We start from the raw sequence: 18,242 nt of genomic DNA on the forward strand, positions 1-18,242 counted from the left end.
AGAAGTTCATTAGGCTTAATTGAGTGGGAACCAATCATATCCAAATTGTTTTGTCATTTTTATCTATCAATTTTTTTTTGTTTTAAAATTTATTTAATTGAAGAAGATGAAAAGAAAAAAGCAAATTAAAATAGCGTGGGTACCCACATTATTGTTGTATAACATTTATCTAAATTAAAAATCAAAAAATTAAAAAAACTAAAAAATTGAAAAAAGCTAAAAAAAAATATAAGGTGGTACGATGAAACCTGGAAAGATGGTCAAACAAAAATCAAAAGAAATAAAATTTATATAATAGATATATGGATGTATTACATTTTAAATATGTATAAAAATAAAATTTTATTAAATTAAAATATTAAATAATAATTTTATTAATATAATATATATAAATATAAAATTAAATAAATAATTTAAAATATATAGTCAAGATAGAATAAAAAATTTACCTTTAACTTAGCCTTGATTTTAGAAAATAAACCTAAATTCAATCCCCAATAAAAAAACCAATCTATTGGGTCGAATAAATAAAACCTATCAAATTACAAATGTGTCACATTGATACATTAAACGAAGGTAAAATAATAATAATAATAAAGAGTAAAATTTATGTAATGGATAAAAAAATGAATGAATTAATAATTATGATTGTTAATTAAATAAAATAATTTTAAATTATAAATATTAAAACTATCTTAATAATAAATTATCTCAATTATTATATTATTATGATAACTTTACAAAAAAATTATTATTACAAAAAATATTAAATATTACCTTAAATTCAAAATAATTCAAACTCCAAAAAAAAAACCACATCACTTATTTATAACCCCCCTTTTTTGTCATTTTAAATTTTGTTTCATCAAAATTTTTTACTCTTTAGTATTTCCTCCGCCTCCGACAACCTTTGTGACTCTTCTCGGAAAAATAAAGAGAAACAGATTCTTTCATGATTGACTTCCTTTTCCTTCCTCCCAAAAATTTATATCTGAAAGAGAAAAAGCAAAAATCAATAATGGAAAAAATGGGAAATAGCAAAGTTGGATGAGAAGAAGGGACAGATGAGACCCAATCAACAACTGCCTGTATTGGCAGGTGGCTCCTCGTCATCAACCAATAGGAGCCGTCCACGTAGGCGAGGCGACCTAACCCTACCGCTTCCTCAACGGGACCCTTCTCTTGCCGTCCCTCTTCCGCTTCCTCCGACAACCAACTCTGCTCCATCAGCCTCCTCAAACGTTAACGCAGCGGCTCACCAAGTCAACTTCTCGGAACTCGATCGGGTCAACCGAATAGGAAGCGGCACCGGAGGCACCGTATACAAAGTCGTGCTCCGTCCTTTATCACTACCTTATGCCCTCAAAGTCATCTATGGAAACCACGATGAGTCCGTTCGCCGTCAGATCCGCAGGGAGATCGAGATCCTCCGTGACGTTGACCACCCTAACGTCGTCAAATGCCACGAAATGTACGATCACAACGGCGAAATCCAGGTCCTTTTGGAATTCATGGACGGCGGATCCTTAGAAGGGACTCACATAACTCAAGAGTCTAACTTATCGGATCTAGCCCGACAAATCCTCAGCGGTCTAACCTACCTTCACCGGCGACACATCGTTCACCGCGACATAAAACCCTCGAATCTGTTAATCAATTCGAAGAAGAAGGTGAAAATAGCTGATTTCGGGGTGAGCCGAATCTTGGATCAAACCATGGACCCATGTAATTCATCGGTGGGGACCATAGCTTACATGAGTCCTGAAAGGATTAACACTGATTTGAACCATGGGCTCTACGATGGTTACGCTGGGGATATTTGGAGTTTAGGGGTTAGCATTTTGGAATTTTACTTAGGGAGGTTTCCTTTTGCGGTTGGGAGACAAGGGGATTGGGCCAGTCTTATGTGTGCGATTTGTATGTCTCAGCCACCGGAGGCGCCGCCCAGTGCTTCCTATGAGTTTAGGCATTTTATATCGTGTTGTTTGCAGAGGGATCCGGCGAGGAGATGGACGGCGGCTCAGTTGTTGCAGCATCCTTTTATAGTCAGAGGACAGCATCAGATTACTACTAAGAATCTGCATCAGTTATTGCCAAATCCACCTCCTCTTTCTTCGTAGTAGTGTTTTTTTGCTTCTTTTCCTTTTTTTTGTTAATTCTACTGTAAGTTTTGATATAATGAGGGGTTTGGGGAATTGGGGGGCAATGTTTTTTCTTTCATGTTTCGGTTAAAAGAAAATCTTTAAAATGTTAGAAAGTAAAAGAAAAAAAACTATCTTTGACTGGCCTTCCGTAGTTTTGTTTATTGTTTATTGTGTACTATGCTTTTCATCAGCTTGCTTAGAGGCTCTTATAATTCTATTATTATTTGAAAGAGTTGCAATGCAATTTACGGGGTTTAGTTAAAATATTTGGAAATGCTTGATGATGTGTAGATCGATCTCTAGAGAAGTTTTAGATTTAGCCTTGGTAAAGAATGGTAATAAACAAAAAAGGGAATAGATGCCTTGTCTTTGTCAATTATCTATCCTGGAGATTGGAGTAGAGTGGTAAATATAATAGGGGAAGTTCCATGTCTAGGTTTGGATGCTTATTATTCTTTGGAATTCTTGTGTCGTTGTCTGGATACTCTTTTTTTCTGTTGCAAAAATTGTGCATCAGTGGCCCCTCCTTTATTGTGAAGACATGCTTATTATATGTCTTCTAATAGATATGTAGGCAAATGGGAAACTAGGGTTAATTGGGTGGAATATCAGGTTTTTCTTGTTGATGATTTTTAAGCTTGCTTCACTTCTGGAAAGATATGCCTGTACATTTTGTTCCCCTTTAGATTGTCTATTTTCCAATTCCTCCATTGGCTTTTTTTAGCTTTTATTACTTTAAACGGATGGTATAATTAGTCATTTTGTGATGCTTTTTAGGTTGGGATAGTTCTTATGTCACGGATCTAAGAGGGAGTCCTGAATCTCACATCGAATATAATAGGAGGGTTACGGAGGTATAAAAGGGTTCACACCATTTTCGCTTTGTGAGGCATCTTTTATAGGATAAAACCGTGATGCCAGGGGGTCAGAGCGGACAATACCTTACAAGGGTGTGAATCGTGGCAAGAAGGCTGATCCGGGATGTCGGAAGGGTGAATGCTCGGGTCCTGGAGTCGCGCGGGTTCGGAGCTTGAGTCTCGACTCGTGACAAGTGGTATCAGGCCAGCCCTAAACCGTTCGATCCACGTCAAGCATCTCGAGGGAGGTAGGCAAGGTGACTAGCTTCCGTGACGAGGGCGTCACGAGGTTGGGTGCGAGAGAATGTCACGGACCTAAGGGGGAGTCTTGAATTTCACATCGAACATAATAGGAGGGTTACTGGGGTATAAAAGGGTTCACACCATCTCTGCCTTGTGAGGTGCTTTTTGTAGTACAAAATCGTGAGGCCAGGGGTCAGAGCGGACAATACCTCACAAGGGTGTGAATCGTGACAGGAAAGCTGATCCGGAATGTCGGAAGGGTGAATGCCTGAGTCCCGGAGTCGTGCGGGTTCGGAGCTTGAGTCTCGATCCGTGACACTTACATTTGCTTATATTTTCTTTGTCAATTCATACACGACAAGCATGAGATTATAATGTCTAAAATGCATTATGTGACTGAATCTGAGGTAGAGAGCAATGCCACAAGTAACATTTTTCTGCGTGTTTAATTGAGGTTATTATTGTTTGCTCGGACTTTTGAGAATGTTAATGATTTTATCTTTTTTGTTTTCTTTTGTTTTTTTCCCTTACATGCTTACATTCTGGAAAGTATGTTCTGACGTGGTGGTTTGCTTTGGTGTCTGGTTTTGTTGACTTTTTGCTGTTCCAAAATTTGGACAGTCTGCCTCAACCTGTCTGTCTGAATTCTCCCGATTAATGTCCAACAATAATTTTTCGTTCATGCCATTGCCAGAGAAGAAAACCTCTGATAAATGGCCTTGCAATAGGAGTGCCTGCCTGCTTGGCTCCCTCTTGCTGCGCAACAATGAGTTGACGTTGCCCTTTCTAGGAGATTGATTGGGAATTGATTTTTGGTTGGGAATTGATTTTTGGTTAAGTAACTGGATAAATATTTTACTGTTTTACTCGTATCTAGTCATCATAAGTTATATTTATAACTTGGTAGATTGTAGCCGATAGATTTGTTCATGATAAAAATTCATGTTAACTCCTTAAGCATCTTTTCCTCTTCTTGAAGTGCTTAAGGTTGTTGATTTAGCAAAATAAAGTTAATGCGAGAATCGAGCAATGTCAATAATTGTAATATTATCACATGAAACTTGGGAGTATAAGATGTAAGAAATTTTATCGGAGTTTCATTTTTGTGTTCCAAAGCAGTAGGTGGAGATTAACCTTCACTTGAAGGGCCAAGGAGTTGGGACCTGTTGACCCTAAGGTCACAAATTCGCGATCTGGGTCGGCCGAATACGGCCCAGTGTTGAGCACTATGTCAGCAGTGTCGGCCCAGTCTGCTTCTTGTGCTTGACACGGTCATTTCAATCTGCTTACGTCTTATGATATGAATTTTTCTTGACACAGTCCAAATAATATTTTAGGGATAAGCTCGGTATGGCTTGTGGTCCGAATACATTATAGGTTTTATTTAGAGTAGTTGTAAACAAATTGAATATAAATGAATGAATTTATATTTGTGGTTTATTCATTTATTTTTAAAGATGTTTGAGTTTGATTTATGTTCAATAAAAAATTGTTTTGCTCAAATGATAGGATGTTTGTGTTCGATTCTATTAAGTTAAAAGAATTTGTTTATGAATATTAAATATATATATTCATAAATATATAAAAATGAATATGTTTATAAATAATAAATAAGTCATAATTAAATAAATTTAAACAAATAAATCTTAAATGAATATAAATGAATATAAATGAATCTTAAAATAGGATTAAGGTAAAAAAAAAAAATGTAATTTTATTATATTATAAATAAATAGTAAGGAATAATAAATAAATAATAAATAAAAGAGTTTTAAATGAAATTTAAACGAGTTTATTCATGAAATAAATGAACCAAACAAGCATTTGTTCGTATTTAGTTCATTTAATAAATGAATATAAAAATATCTTTCAAAATTATTTGTTAAGCTTAATAAATAAAAATAAACAAATAGAAACTGAACATATTCACAAATCGTTCGTTAAAAACTTTGTTCATTTACACCTTTAGTTGTATTGGGCTTGATCCAACATTTAGTGAGTGGCTCATGCTTGGTTCACTCCAATATTTTTTATTTCATATACTTTTCTTTAATTGTTAAGGTTTCTTATATATTTATTATTTTAGAGTCATAATTATAAAAACAAAAAATAAAAATGAAAAATATTAAAATATGACTTTCGTGTTTTAGCTTAAAATGCATATGTTTTCGTGATAAGGGAAAAATTTTTTTACCATGAATAATTTTACAAGTACTAATTAACTAAAAATAATAAAGTCTACAAGTATAAATAACAATTAACATATATCATGGTCATAGAGGTGTCAAATGGGTTGTGTTGGGTCGGCATAACTCATTTAAATATGAGTTTATAAGTTAATGGATTATGCCAACCTAACATTATTTTTTAATGTGTTGTGTTGGTATGGTTTATGAAGGTTAAGGAGATGGCTTAGTACGGCACATGACCAGTAATTTTCATGGATTGTGCCATGTCAAGTATAACACTGTTTTTTGTATTGAGCCAGGCTAAGCACATCATTTTAATACTTTTTCAAAATTTGATTATTCTAAAAAAAAATTCATCTATTATTATTAAAAATAACATGCGGGAGATATAAACACATATGAAATAAAAAGGACATATAATTTATGTGATTCGACAAAATGTTTATATCCATAGAGATGGATAATATAATCAATTAAATAAAGATATTGAAATAACAATCTTAATATTTTTTAAAAAAACACACACGCATCATTTATCCAATACCCAATAATACATATATATATATATCACAAAGTTTTACCGATTGATCCATATATTAGAAGTAAGTAAAATTCTAGAGGAAATTTTTGATAAACTAGATATTAAATTTTCTTTATAAGAAAAAATATTTTAAAAGCATATGATTTAATAGTATTTATTGAAACTATTTTATAATTGAATAGTTATACCATTACTAATTAAATTATTAAAACATTCATCATCTACAAAAACAAATGGTTACTTAAACTTATTAGGATGCTAACTAATTTATTACACCAATTATCTTGTAAAAAGTGAAATGCACCTAAAGACCCATTAAGATGATGACTAAGTGTTGTTTGAGATCATTAAAAGCGGTAGATGTAGTCTCATGTTTTTTTTTTTTTTTTTTGCCTTTTTAGATGACCAATCCCTCATTTTGCTTTACAACTAATATATATATATATATATATATGTGTGTGTGTGTGTGTGTGTTATAAGTTTGAATATTTTGATTATATAACTTTGAAAAGAATATTAATTTATTTTTACACATACAAATTTAAATAAATAAAAATAATCCGTGCATTGAATGGTTTACAAATTAGTTAGATATAATTTATCTATCATTAATTTAAAATTTTAATAAGTAAATTTATTTAATATAATTTTATTATATAAATTACTAAAAAGTCAACATAATAATATACTCAAAGGTTAGAAGCCCATTTATAACACTTATGGGCCAACATGGCATGGTACATTTGGACTTGTGTATTGTGCCATGCTAGCTCATATGTTATATGCTAACACCAACCCTTAATGGGCTGTGTAATGCCTACCCATGGGCTAAAAAATTTCTAACCCAACATGACACACATATATGTATCGTGCTTGGCCCAACCCAATTATTTAGTAAAAGGCCATGCCAACCATGTCAAATTGTATCATGTTATTGGCCCACCAACCTATTTGACACTTATAATCATGGATCAATGTTTTTTTCCAAAACTAAACAAACAAAAGTATATCATATAAAAAATAATGGGATCATTACTCATTATTCATTAACCAACTTATGAAAATTAAGTATATGATGGATGGGGATCAAATGAAAAATAAAAATGAAATTATGGATTATGTTGTTATGTATCAAGTCACATGTTAGCCTGTGGTCGATCATGGATTATGCTGTGTCTGCCCATGAATAAAAAATCTCGAACCAATCTAACACTCCATTATTATAGCAAAATGGATCATGTTAGCACAACCTGTAATAAGTTTTAGGTTATGGACTATTCACCTATTTTACAACCTCTAGTTGACTCATCTTGCATATTTTCCAATACAATGTGTAGATAAATAAGTTTATTTTGTATAAATATAAATAAATAAATTTATAGATATTTTTTATGAAGTTATAAGTATAAGAGAATTTGTAATCATAATAAAATATTACATTTATATTAGAAAAATTATTGAATTAAATCAAATAAACAAATTGCCCAATGAACTAGTGCATAATTGAATAAATCCAATATAAATTGAAGTAAATCCACATATAATTAGATGTGAATTTGAGTCATTAAGTTTCATATTTAAAAAATCAAATTGAAGGTTAAACTGAGGAATATATGATTCTTAATTCAATTGGGCTAATCTAATTAAAAGAAGCTTGTAGAATTAAATCTACATTTTAGTATTTAATAAGTATTAAATATAATAATCATTTATAAAAAAAATGCATTTGACCTAATTGTAGGTTTTTTAATGTATAACTAAGAGGTTAAGGATTCAAATATCATCATTTATAATTTTTTAATAATTAAATGATAAAATAATACTCAAAATCGATTCAAATATCGATTTAGTATGATTTAACTCAATTTAATGTGACGTTTCATCAGTTGAAAAAATTCCCAATATAATACACTTAATAAGACCATATAAGCCATTGATTCTTAGTTCAATTTGTTTGATTGATCAGATCTAGTTCTTTTAACATTACTCAAGGTTTTAAGACTTTTGCTTTGAGGCACTGTTGTTGGTGCCGAGTTCCAACCTGAAGGTATTCTTATAAATATAGAAGTGAAGGACGATTAGAGGTAAAGGCAGGGAGTGTTCCTGAGTTTGCACTCCGATGAGTAAGTCAATAAGGATCAGGATAGAAAAAAAGTGAAAAAATAGAAAGGAGAGAGAAAAAGAGAGAGAGAGAGATGAATGAAATGAACCTCTTTTCATGCTGCTTGAGTCATCATATTTATAGGTAAACTGAGAGGGATCATAAGGGGACAATTAAGATAGGACCAAACTAAGATGGCACTGACCATGTTAGGTCAACTTAACATGTCAATCGACACAAATGACAAAGATGTCTTTGGTTGTCTACTTAAGGCTTTAAGATGAGAAGTAACCACGATACCATTTTGATCATCAAATACTTATAACACTTTGTCCCTTCATTAGGTGATCTGAATATTAAATCATTAAATTTGTTATCATGTCTACGATATGGGACAGATTGGCTAAAGGAATAGATAAGCAGCTTGGTTTGTCAAAGGTCGATGTTACAGGGGATGTCGATTTTAAATGATGACTAATTTTGAGCCAGAGTCATACCTGACAGTTATCCAATCTTGTGCATGTGTTTTGGATTGAGTACATAATTGGTTTAAAGGTTACTAAAGTAATAATTGTCGGGGGTGATTCGAGATTAGCTCTTTTGACCAAGGTGAGCTCTTTTAGTTGAACTGAGCTATTTTGACCAAGCTAATTACTTTGGTCAAGGTGGTCCAGCCAAGCCTTTATGTAGGTAATTTATCGAGATAAGCTATTTGACTGAAATGGTTAAGATAAGCTCTTTAATCGAAGTGATCAAGATAAGCTCTTTTGGCTAAGCTGAGCTCTTTCGACCAAGCTAATCATTTTAATCGATGTGGCCCAACCAAGCCTTTATATAGGTAATTTATCGAGATAAGCTCTTTAATCGAGGTGATCGAGATAAGCTCTTTTGACTGAGGTAAGCTTTTTTGGCCAAGCTATTCACTTTGATTGATGTGGCCCAACCAAGCTTTTATGTAGACAATTTACCAAGATAAGCTCTTTGATCGAGCTATTTTGTCGAATTAAACCTTTATGATGGTATTTTGTAGATCCAAGCTCTTTTGGCTAAGCTGAGTTCGAGCTCTTTGGTTGGGCTATTTTGTCAAATTAGGCCTTTGTGAAAGTATTTTGTAGATTCGAGCTTTTTGGTCGACCTATTTTGTCGAATTGAGCCTTTATAAAGACATTTTGTAGATATGAACTCTTTTAGTCAAGCTAAGTCCAAGCTTTTTGAACGAGCTGTTTGTCGAATTAGACTTTTATAAAGATATTTTGTAGATCCGAACACTTTTGATTGAGCTAAATTCAAACTTTTTGGTCGAGCTATTTTATTGAATTAGGTCTTTATGAAGGTATTTTATAGATTCGAGCTTTTTTTATCAAGTTGAGTTTGAGCTTTTTGATCGAGCTATTTTTTTGAATTGAACCTTTATGAAGATATTTTGTAAATTCGAGCTTTTTTAGTTGAGTTGAGTCCAAGCTTTTTGGCCTAACTATTTTATCGAATTGAGCCTTTATGAAGGTATTTTGTAAATATGAGCTTTTTGGGTTGAGCTGAGTCCGAGCTCTTTGGCCAAGTTATTTTTTTGAATTGAGTTTTTATGAAGGCATTTTATAGATTTGAGCTTTTTGGGTTGAGCTAAGTTTGAACTCTTTGGCTGAGATATTTTATTGAATTAGGCATTTATGAAGACATTTTGCAGAACCAAGCTCTTTTAATCGATTTGAGTCTGAGCTCTTTGATCGAGCTGTTTTGTTAAATTAAGCTTTTATGAAGGTATTTTGTATATTCGAGCTCTTTTGATCAAGTTGAGTCTGAGCTTTTTGACCGAGCTGTTTTGTCTAATTTGACCTTTATGAAGACATTTTGTAGATTTGAGTTCTTTTGATCGAGCTGAGTCTAAGATTTTTGACCGAGCTATTTTATCGAATTAAGCCTTTATAAAAGTATTTTGTAAATTTGAGCTCTTTTGGCCGAACTAAGTCCAAGCTCTTAGGCCAAGCTATTTTTTCAAATTAGATCTTTATGAAAGTATTTTGTAGATCTAAGCTCTTTTGGTCGAGTTAAGTTCGAGCTCTTTGATCGAGCTGTTTTTACTTTCTTTAGGATTTTTTTTTCTTGATGGCATTATTTTGTGCTCAGCTAATATGAAATGTTTCCTTACCTAACATGTCAAATGTTAGTATCGAGCTTTAACCTAATGATATTCTGGTAAATAGTTAGAGACAAAAGCAGGGAGTATTCCCTACATTTGCACTTCAATGCACAAGTCAGTAAGGATCAAATAAAAAAAAGTGAAAATGTAGGAAGGAGAGAAAGAGATAAATGGAATGAACCTTTTTCATGCTACCTGAGTTATCATATTTATAGGTAAGTTGATAGGGACTATAAGGAGACAATTAGGACAGGGTTGAACTAAAATGACACTGACCATGTTAGGTTGACCTGATATGTCAAGTTGGCACAAATGACAAAGATACCCCTAGTTGTCTGCTGAAGGTTTTGAGTGGGGAAATGACCACTATATTCTTTTAACCATCAAATGGCCTTAACAATTGTCTCATTGGTAATTTATGGGTAGTTGATTTTTGAAAATTGTATAAATTAGTCTTTTTTAGGTAAATAAAAAAATTACAAATACTTGTTCTTTTACCAAGAAAAGTTCATTTCATTTCTATGTAAAATTGTAAGGTTTATTACATCAACTTTCATATACAATATATTGTCCAATTATATGTGGCAAAGTATCACCTTTTAAGCTTTATTGCGAGTTTAGAATTTAGTGAGACTTAAGGTATGCCAATTAAGGCAATTTAGAAGTTGTCACCTAATTTTTAGTTGAAAATTGAGAACCAGTTATAAGTGTCAAAGTCTAAATCTCAACTTTATAAAAGAAATTGGTTTGAAGATTTGGGTATGAAGTAGAGAAAGAATAATAGCTTCCAACCCTACTTGAAATAATAAAATCTTTTATGTTTCACTTCATATCAATTTCATCAGGCTTTCGAACTAAAGAGTATACCTCACTATTTATTTAATGTATATTATTCTTTTTATGTACAATTAAATGTTTCATGTTATGCATGTGTCTAAATAGATACATGTGGGTTTGCTCATTTTTCAAACCATGTTTTTATATTATCAAAAGCTTTATATGGTTTAAAATAAGTTTTTAGAGTTAGGATCAAAAGACTTTTCAAATTCTTAATTGAAGGAATGTTATACTACTTTTTTTGCTAAGGTTAAAGGTAAAAATATTTTTATAATATAAGTTTTATGTTGATGATATTAGATTGGATTAATATTACAAAAAGGCTTATAAACTATAATAAAATATTTAATATGATACTTGAACTTTACAAATCTTTAATATGGTACTCGAACTATGGATATATTAACTAATGTAGTACTTACCCTAATATGGCTAGCTATAAACACTGACATTTGGTGGCCAAATAACTCTCAAAGTACCATATTAGTTAATAGATTCATAATTCATATATTACATTAAAGATTTTTAAAGTTTAGTTATATTGAACATTCATTATAATTCAAGGTCATTCATAATATTAACCCTATTATATTTGGTGCTACTAATGAATCTTTTTATCAAGAATTTTAAGATTATTGTGCTACTTATTTGATGGATCAGGAACAATTGAAAAAAGCCAAATGAGTACAGTATCTCTTTGAATCCGGAATATGGCGATACCCCTGATTGTACTAACCTACATATGTTTCAAATGTAAACATTTAAAGATGAATAATACTTTAAACTGGTATTTAGACCTTAATTTTTTGAAAAAAAACTTGATTTTGTCCTAAATTAAAAAGAACACATCTATTAGATACGAAAGAACTGTAACCCATCGGATTTGTTATACAAATATTTGATTGACATTTTTTCTTTAAAAATGTATTTATCGGTTTCTTTTGGTGCAAAAATCAACTAATTAAAAAGCTAAAAAATGACAAAAGGTGCAAGGAAAAAACAAAATAGGGTGTATCATTTACTTTTTTTTTTTCAAAAAATGATCTAATTTCAGAAAATAAAAAAGAAAGGAAGAAAAAAACTAAAAAAGTAAAAAATGAAAAAAAACTTAAGGTGTCATGTGATTTAGTAATGATGAGTCTTTTTTAGAAAAATTATAGAATGAATTTCAAAAACTAAAAACTAAAAAAGACTAAAAAAAATATATCAAATCTGGTTTAGACATTGATACATTTTCTAATATTTTGAAAATTTATACATATTGGGCTTAAACTAATGAAAGTTTGATATATGCGTATTTGATAGATATACTTGCTATAGTCATGTCTCTTTTATAGTTGCATAAGCTTGAAGTTATGACATTGTATAAATCATGTCCAAACTTGTATAATCCATGAAAATGGTATTTTTTTAAAATGATAAAATATTTGTATAAAAATGGTTTTGATTTAAAAATTATGAGCTAACAAGTTGCAAATAATGTTTTTAACATTACTAGTCTTAACTTTGATTAAAAATAGCAAATTCTATGATTTGGAATAGAAAATCACAAGTTTTAAAGGTCATTTTTGCACATATAGTACAAAAAGATCGATCTTTTTGTCTATAGAATTGATTTTTAGTAAAAGAATTTACAAAAATAAGATTGAAATCTAGTAAGAGATCGATCTCCATTGAATGAAGGGTATATCCCCATTGAATAGAGGATTGGTCCTCCTTCTTTAGCCAAGGATCGATCGCCCCTTGATAGCAACAAATCACATGTTTAAAAACAAAATTCACTTTTTTCTCTGTATCAATCTTAATACTCTTCCCATTTCCCCCTTTTCAAACCCTAACCATTTCCTTTTCAAATTCTTAAAAATCTTCACTCAAATCTATCAATTTTCTTAAAATTCCACTTGTTATTTCATTTTCTTACATTAAATCAAATCATCAAATTTCTCATTTTCTTCTCCAATCCTCTTTCATCCTAAACTCTTAATTCTTGACTCTTTTTATTCTAAGAATTTTTTATTAGGTTTTCTCGCAAAATTCTCAACTATAAACTTTCTTCAAACTGAAAATTTCAACCCAACAAAAGCTCCATTTTCATCAAATTTCAATTTTAAATTGACCACATTTCACTAATGTACCATATACCTATACATTGCACATAATATGTTAGTTCAGATGCCTAACAAAACCCTCTATTCAGCCTTTGTTCCAACTTCACATGGCCAAACCCTTTTTTTCATGTTTCGACTCCAACCAAACACCACTTGTTTGATAAGAAGGCCTCCACCCTCCCAAATTTCTATTCTTACCTTAAACCAACCTCATCGAACCGAACTCCAACTTCAGACCTTGTTTCAATCCATGTTTAACTTCTGTTTCAAAACACTCACAATCATTTTTTACCTAAATAATCATCATTTTTCATTCATTCAATCATCTAAATTGCACTTGGTTTTCATTCAAAATAATCTAAAAAATAACACCTAATGTGAAACACACTACTTCCTGAACCTTTTAAAATCTTCAGTTTGAGTGCTTGCTATATTCTCCAAGTTGGATGTTACAATAGAAAGAAACATTGGTGGTTCAAAAGCAGCAATTAGGGTCCGCTATTGAATGGTTTTATTAGTAATCTCTTATTATGCAAAAGGATAAGTAGAATATGCAAAAGTATGGTTCTGAAATAAAACATGTCTAAACACAAAAACTTTTAGCGTTTTTTTATCAAAACATTTATAAGTTCTTTGACTAGATGAATATCCCATAAATATGCAATGTTTAGACTTAGGCAACATTTTCTGGTTGTTGTAAGGTTTAAGTGATTGCACTAAAATTTTAACTTTTTCATTGCTATTTTTAGTGTAATTTTACTTATATTTTAGTTTGCTTTTTAGGATTTTTGACAAAATTACTCCCAAATGCACATTATTCTCATGTGTAAGTACAAATTATGAAATTGAAGAATTTTGGACAATTTTGATTTTTTTTGAGAATTTTTTGTGCAATTTATGCAAGTGACCTAAACTAGTGTCAATAGGCAAAATTAACACATAGAGATTTTTTTTATTTTTCTTACTTGATTTTTTTAGTATTATTTTCATAATTCTTTTAGTAAAATGTGTGATGAAAAATATTCATAAAGTGTTTGCATATTCTGCAAAAAATAAAAATTTAATGAAGGATGTAAGTAAGAAGAACATTATTGCATGATGCATGGGAGGAGCACCAAAGTTGCTAGACGTAACAAGCTGAGATCAAGCACTAAAAGGAGGAGCTGATGTGGCACCTACGAGGGCTATGACTGGCCACTATTTTGACTCCTTAGACCAACATTTACACATGAAAAGGCAACTTGCAATCTATTGAGAAGAACTAGCCATGCAAACCAACAAGCACCAATGACTCAGTTCTGAACTAAGAGAAGAAGAAAGCTCTGGATGCTTAGCCAACTGGAAACCTTTCTAGAACTTGTTAAGATCTTAAGCTCCTCTTTTTGTTTATAAAAAAGAGGAAACGACCAACAATAGGGGAGAGTTGGTTTAGGATTTAAAATTTTATTTTTTTACTTTCTACATTTGTTCTTGCAATTTACATTTTCTTAGTTGCCAAACACTATTTTTTCAGCATTTTCCCTTGAATTTCATTGCAATTTTACTATTTCTTAAGTGTTTTTCAATACTTTTTCAAAATCTTTCAACAAAATTTTCATTTGAAATTAATTTTCAAATCTATTGATTTCTCATTAATATGCAAAACTATTTTTAGATCTACTTATACCGACCTAGCTGCGGTTTTTTAATCATATTTTCATCAAATCTTTATTGCTTTTTCTCAATTTTTTTCATTGTTTCTTAATTCATTCAGTTGCAACATAGTAAAAATTCAGCTACAAACTTGTATCAAACCTTTCAGATTAAGATTGGAAATTTCAATTAGATGCAAGTGATAGTGTAGTTTCAGTTTTGAGCAACCAGTTTGGTATGGATTTCTCTCCACTTTGGTTTTTTTTTGCATTCTTTTCTTCTTTTGATCTTTGTTTCTACTTGTTACCTTGCTTAGTTTAATTTTGTGTAATTTATTTCAAGCTTTTAAATGTTGTTTGGTTAATTTTCTTGGATGATGTTTTGTTTTTACAAATCTTGCACTATTTTTGAATTTGAGTTTATTAAGCTAATTTCTTTGTTGATTCATGCAATTTTATTATTGATTTAGGTAGTTAACTTATAGATCTAGGTTGTTCTAGTTTAGATGAAGTTAATTTTCAATAGATAAATGTATGTTGAATTTTGTTTTTTGCAATTTCATGCGTTCTAGTCCATACCAACTACCATTTTAGTTTTATGCACTGTTTGTATATTTTTCTACATGTTTGCTTCTGCCAATAATTCTTTATTGAGTGCTTCAATTAGTTTTCTAGTTAGCTTACATGAAGATTCATTTATTCATCAATAGGAGTCAAATAAAACTCATTTTATAGCTTACAAGTCTTTGTCATTTCTGGTTGATGCATCTATGTGGTGGATTGTCTACATTCTATTCATATCTTTATCTTTAAACCACGTATTCATATAGGACTAGTTCATAGGATGTTCAAATTTATTTCATGTTTAAGAAGTCTCATTAGGTGCCAATTCTAGTTTAAGTATTAGTTTTAGTTTTTTAGTTTCATATCACTTTTTCTATATGCATTTCATGTTTAAGTTTTCATTTTCTGTTCATGTGACATGTGATTGTTTTATTTTTTGTTCATGTTTAGCATTTCATGTCATTTTCTAGCTTCTATAACGTAGTTCTAGGTTCATTTGATTTTTGTAAAATTAGTTTACATTTAATTTTCAATCATGCATTTTATTTTAGTGACTTGTTCTTGTATTTTTAGACTAGTTGGAATTTTTCATTTGCTTTATTCATTGTTTTCCATATCTTGGTTTTTTTTAGTTAGTTTTAGTATATTATTTGTATTTTTTAGTAGAATTTTAATTTTGATAGATTCAGTTTTAAATCATTTTTGTTATTTTGCATATCAGTTTTTCTTTCTGGTTAATTGTTTTTGGATATTCTTTGATTGAACAAAGTTTAGATGGGTAAGGTGATAAAAAATACTTAGTTTATGAATTTCTTCAGCTAATCCTCATGGGATCGACATATTGACTTTTTGGTTAATATTAGTACTTGTACAACCTATGCATTTATAAAAATGTTTAATCAAGTTTTTTGCCGCTGTTACCGAGAATTAGGATTTAAGGGTTCTAGGTTAATATCAATCTTCATCATACTCTTCTACAAATTGGTTCACTTTAGTGTATATACCTTAGGCTAGAGCTTAGGCTTGTTTTAGTTTTAGATATATATATCCTAGGTTTCTTTTGTAGATAATTTTTGTTTTTTAGTTGTATCTACTTAGATTTCCATTTATCGATTGATCTTTATGTATAGTGTTCTTGTGGTTTATGTATGCATTCGGTTAGGAATCATGAGTTGATCCTTTTAGATCTTGAGCTTGAAGATACCTGTAAGAGGATTAAGAGGGAGAGGCAAATCGATCATACTATCATCATGGTCGAGTAAAACATAAGAACTTTTAAAGATTATGCTTGCCTAATCTTCATTATTTTCAATCTAGTATTATGAGGCTAGTGATTCAAGCCAATAATTTTGAGATTAAACTTGCACTTATCCAGATGATATAGTAGTCAGTTCAATTTAATAGTTATTCGAGTGAGGATCCTAATGTTCATCTTTGAGATTTTTTGAAGATTTTTTATACATTTAAATAGAATGGTGTAATTAAAGATACCATCAATCTTAGGTTGTTTCCATTTTCCCTTAGAGATAGAGCCAAAAGTTGGTTAGGTTTGATGCCACTAGATTCCATCACCACTTGGGATGATTCAGTGTAAAAGTATATGGCTAAATTTTTTCCTTCGACCAAGATGGTCAAGTTTTAGAATGAGATCACTACATTTGTTCAGGATAACTCGGCTACCTTATATGAGGTATAAGAATGATACAAGAAGCTCCTAAGGTGGTGTCCATATTATGAACTATCGAAGTGACTAGAGATCTAAATTTTTTATAATGGGTAAGTGCCTAACATTAGGACACTTTTAGATACGGCATTAGGATGTGCTTTGATGAGTAAAACTTCTGACATGGCTTATGAGCTTATTAAAGATATGGTGACTAATAATTGTCAGTGGTCGAATAAGAGCCTACATCCTAGGAAAACTTTAGGGGTGTAAGAGATTAGTGAGCTTACAGTGCTTAGTGCTAAGGTAAACTTTCTAGCCAAATTTGTAGTCATTACATTGTCAGGTTAGACCTTTGGAATTGAGTCCTAATTATTCTAAGTTTACTCATATTCATAATTCCTTAGTTATGTGTGATGTATGCGTAGTAAAACACTTAGGGGAGTTATGTCTAAACACCCACCCAAAGAGTATCCATTTTTTAGGACAGACCCCAGGTAACCCAGTAACCCTTAAGTTTCCACATATAGCCTAGGTTGGAGGAATAATCTTGTTTCAATCTAGCTTATTAAAGCACCACTATAGCCTCAACACACTAGACCACCTTACTCACCAAGTTTTCAACAACCATCATTTTAGTTGTAGTAACACCCACAATATACATACCTCCATATCTGTCTATGCTAATCCCTGAGAAGAAACCTTCAGTCAAAGATCTCTTAGGTATCATGATTAAAACTCAAATCTCATTCATACAAACCTAAAACACCATGTTCTAGAATTAGATCACCATGTTTCAAAACCAACCTATGTCCATAAATAACTTACAGACCTAGAACGATCATTAGTGACCCTTCTTAGTACCTACCATAAGGCACCTTACCTAGTAACACAGAGATCAGCTTTAGGAGGGAGGGGAAGGAGCACTTCAAAGCAATCACACTTAGGAGTGAAAGTCAATTAGCTAGTGGCTACGGTTCAATAGATTCTTAAGATATGACAAATGAAGAGTCTGATGATGAAAAGCCTAATAGAAACCTAGTTCACAATGAGAAAAAAGGTAAAAAGAAGGATGAAGGTGTAGTACCTATTCATACCCAGTTATTATAGACACTATCATTTAGTACTTTACCAAGTTCATCTAGGCTTACTTTTTCTAGAGTTGAGCCACCTAGGCTTTATATTCATTTCCTTCAGAAGTTTGAGATGTAGAAAAAGAAAAAGCAA

At 31.2% G+C, this 18,242-nt stretch overlaps 1 protein-coding gene across 2 annotated transcripts; it reads left to right on the plus strand.

Annotated features, from left to right (window-relative positions):
- The first annotated feature begins 859 nt into the window (after window positions 1-859).
- On the plus strand, window positions 860-3,756 carry LOC111278841 (mitogen-activated protein kinase kinase 5-like). Of its 2 annotated transcripts, XM_089764437.1 has the most exons (2): window positions 860-2,086; window positions 2,922-3,756. In XM_089764437.1, exons 1-2 carry the CDS (start codon window positions 1,065-1,067, stop codon window positions 2,929-2,931), a joined length of 1,032 nt encoding a protein of 343 aa, XP_089620563.1. In that variant the 5' UTR covers window positions 860-1,064; the 3' UTR covers window positions 2,932-3,756. The 2 variants fall into 2 exon arrangements, with proteins under 2 accessions (XP_089620563.1, XP_022721252.2); XM_022865517.2 differs by lacking the exon at window positions 2,922-3,756 and having other exon boundaries at window positions 862-2,291.
- Window positions 3,757-18,242: the final 14,486 nt, after the last annotated feature.

The sequence above is a fragment of the Durio zibethinus genome, chromosome 8, assembly GCF_047325235.1.
Source record: "Durio zibethinus cultivar Kanyao isolate XHJ-2024 chromosome 8, ASM4732523v1, whole genome shotgun sequence".
Classification (NCBI taxonomy): domain Eukaryota; kingdom Viridiplantae; phylum Streptophyta; class Magnoliopsida; order Malvales; family Malvaceae; genus Durio; species Durio zibethinus.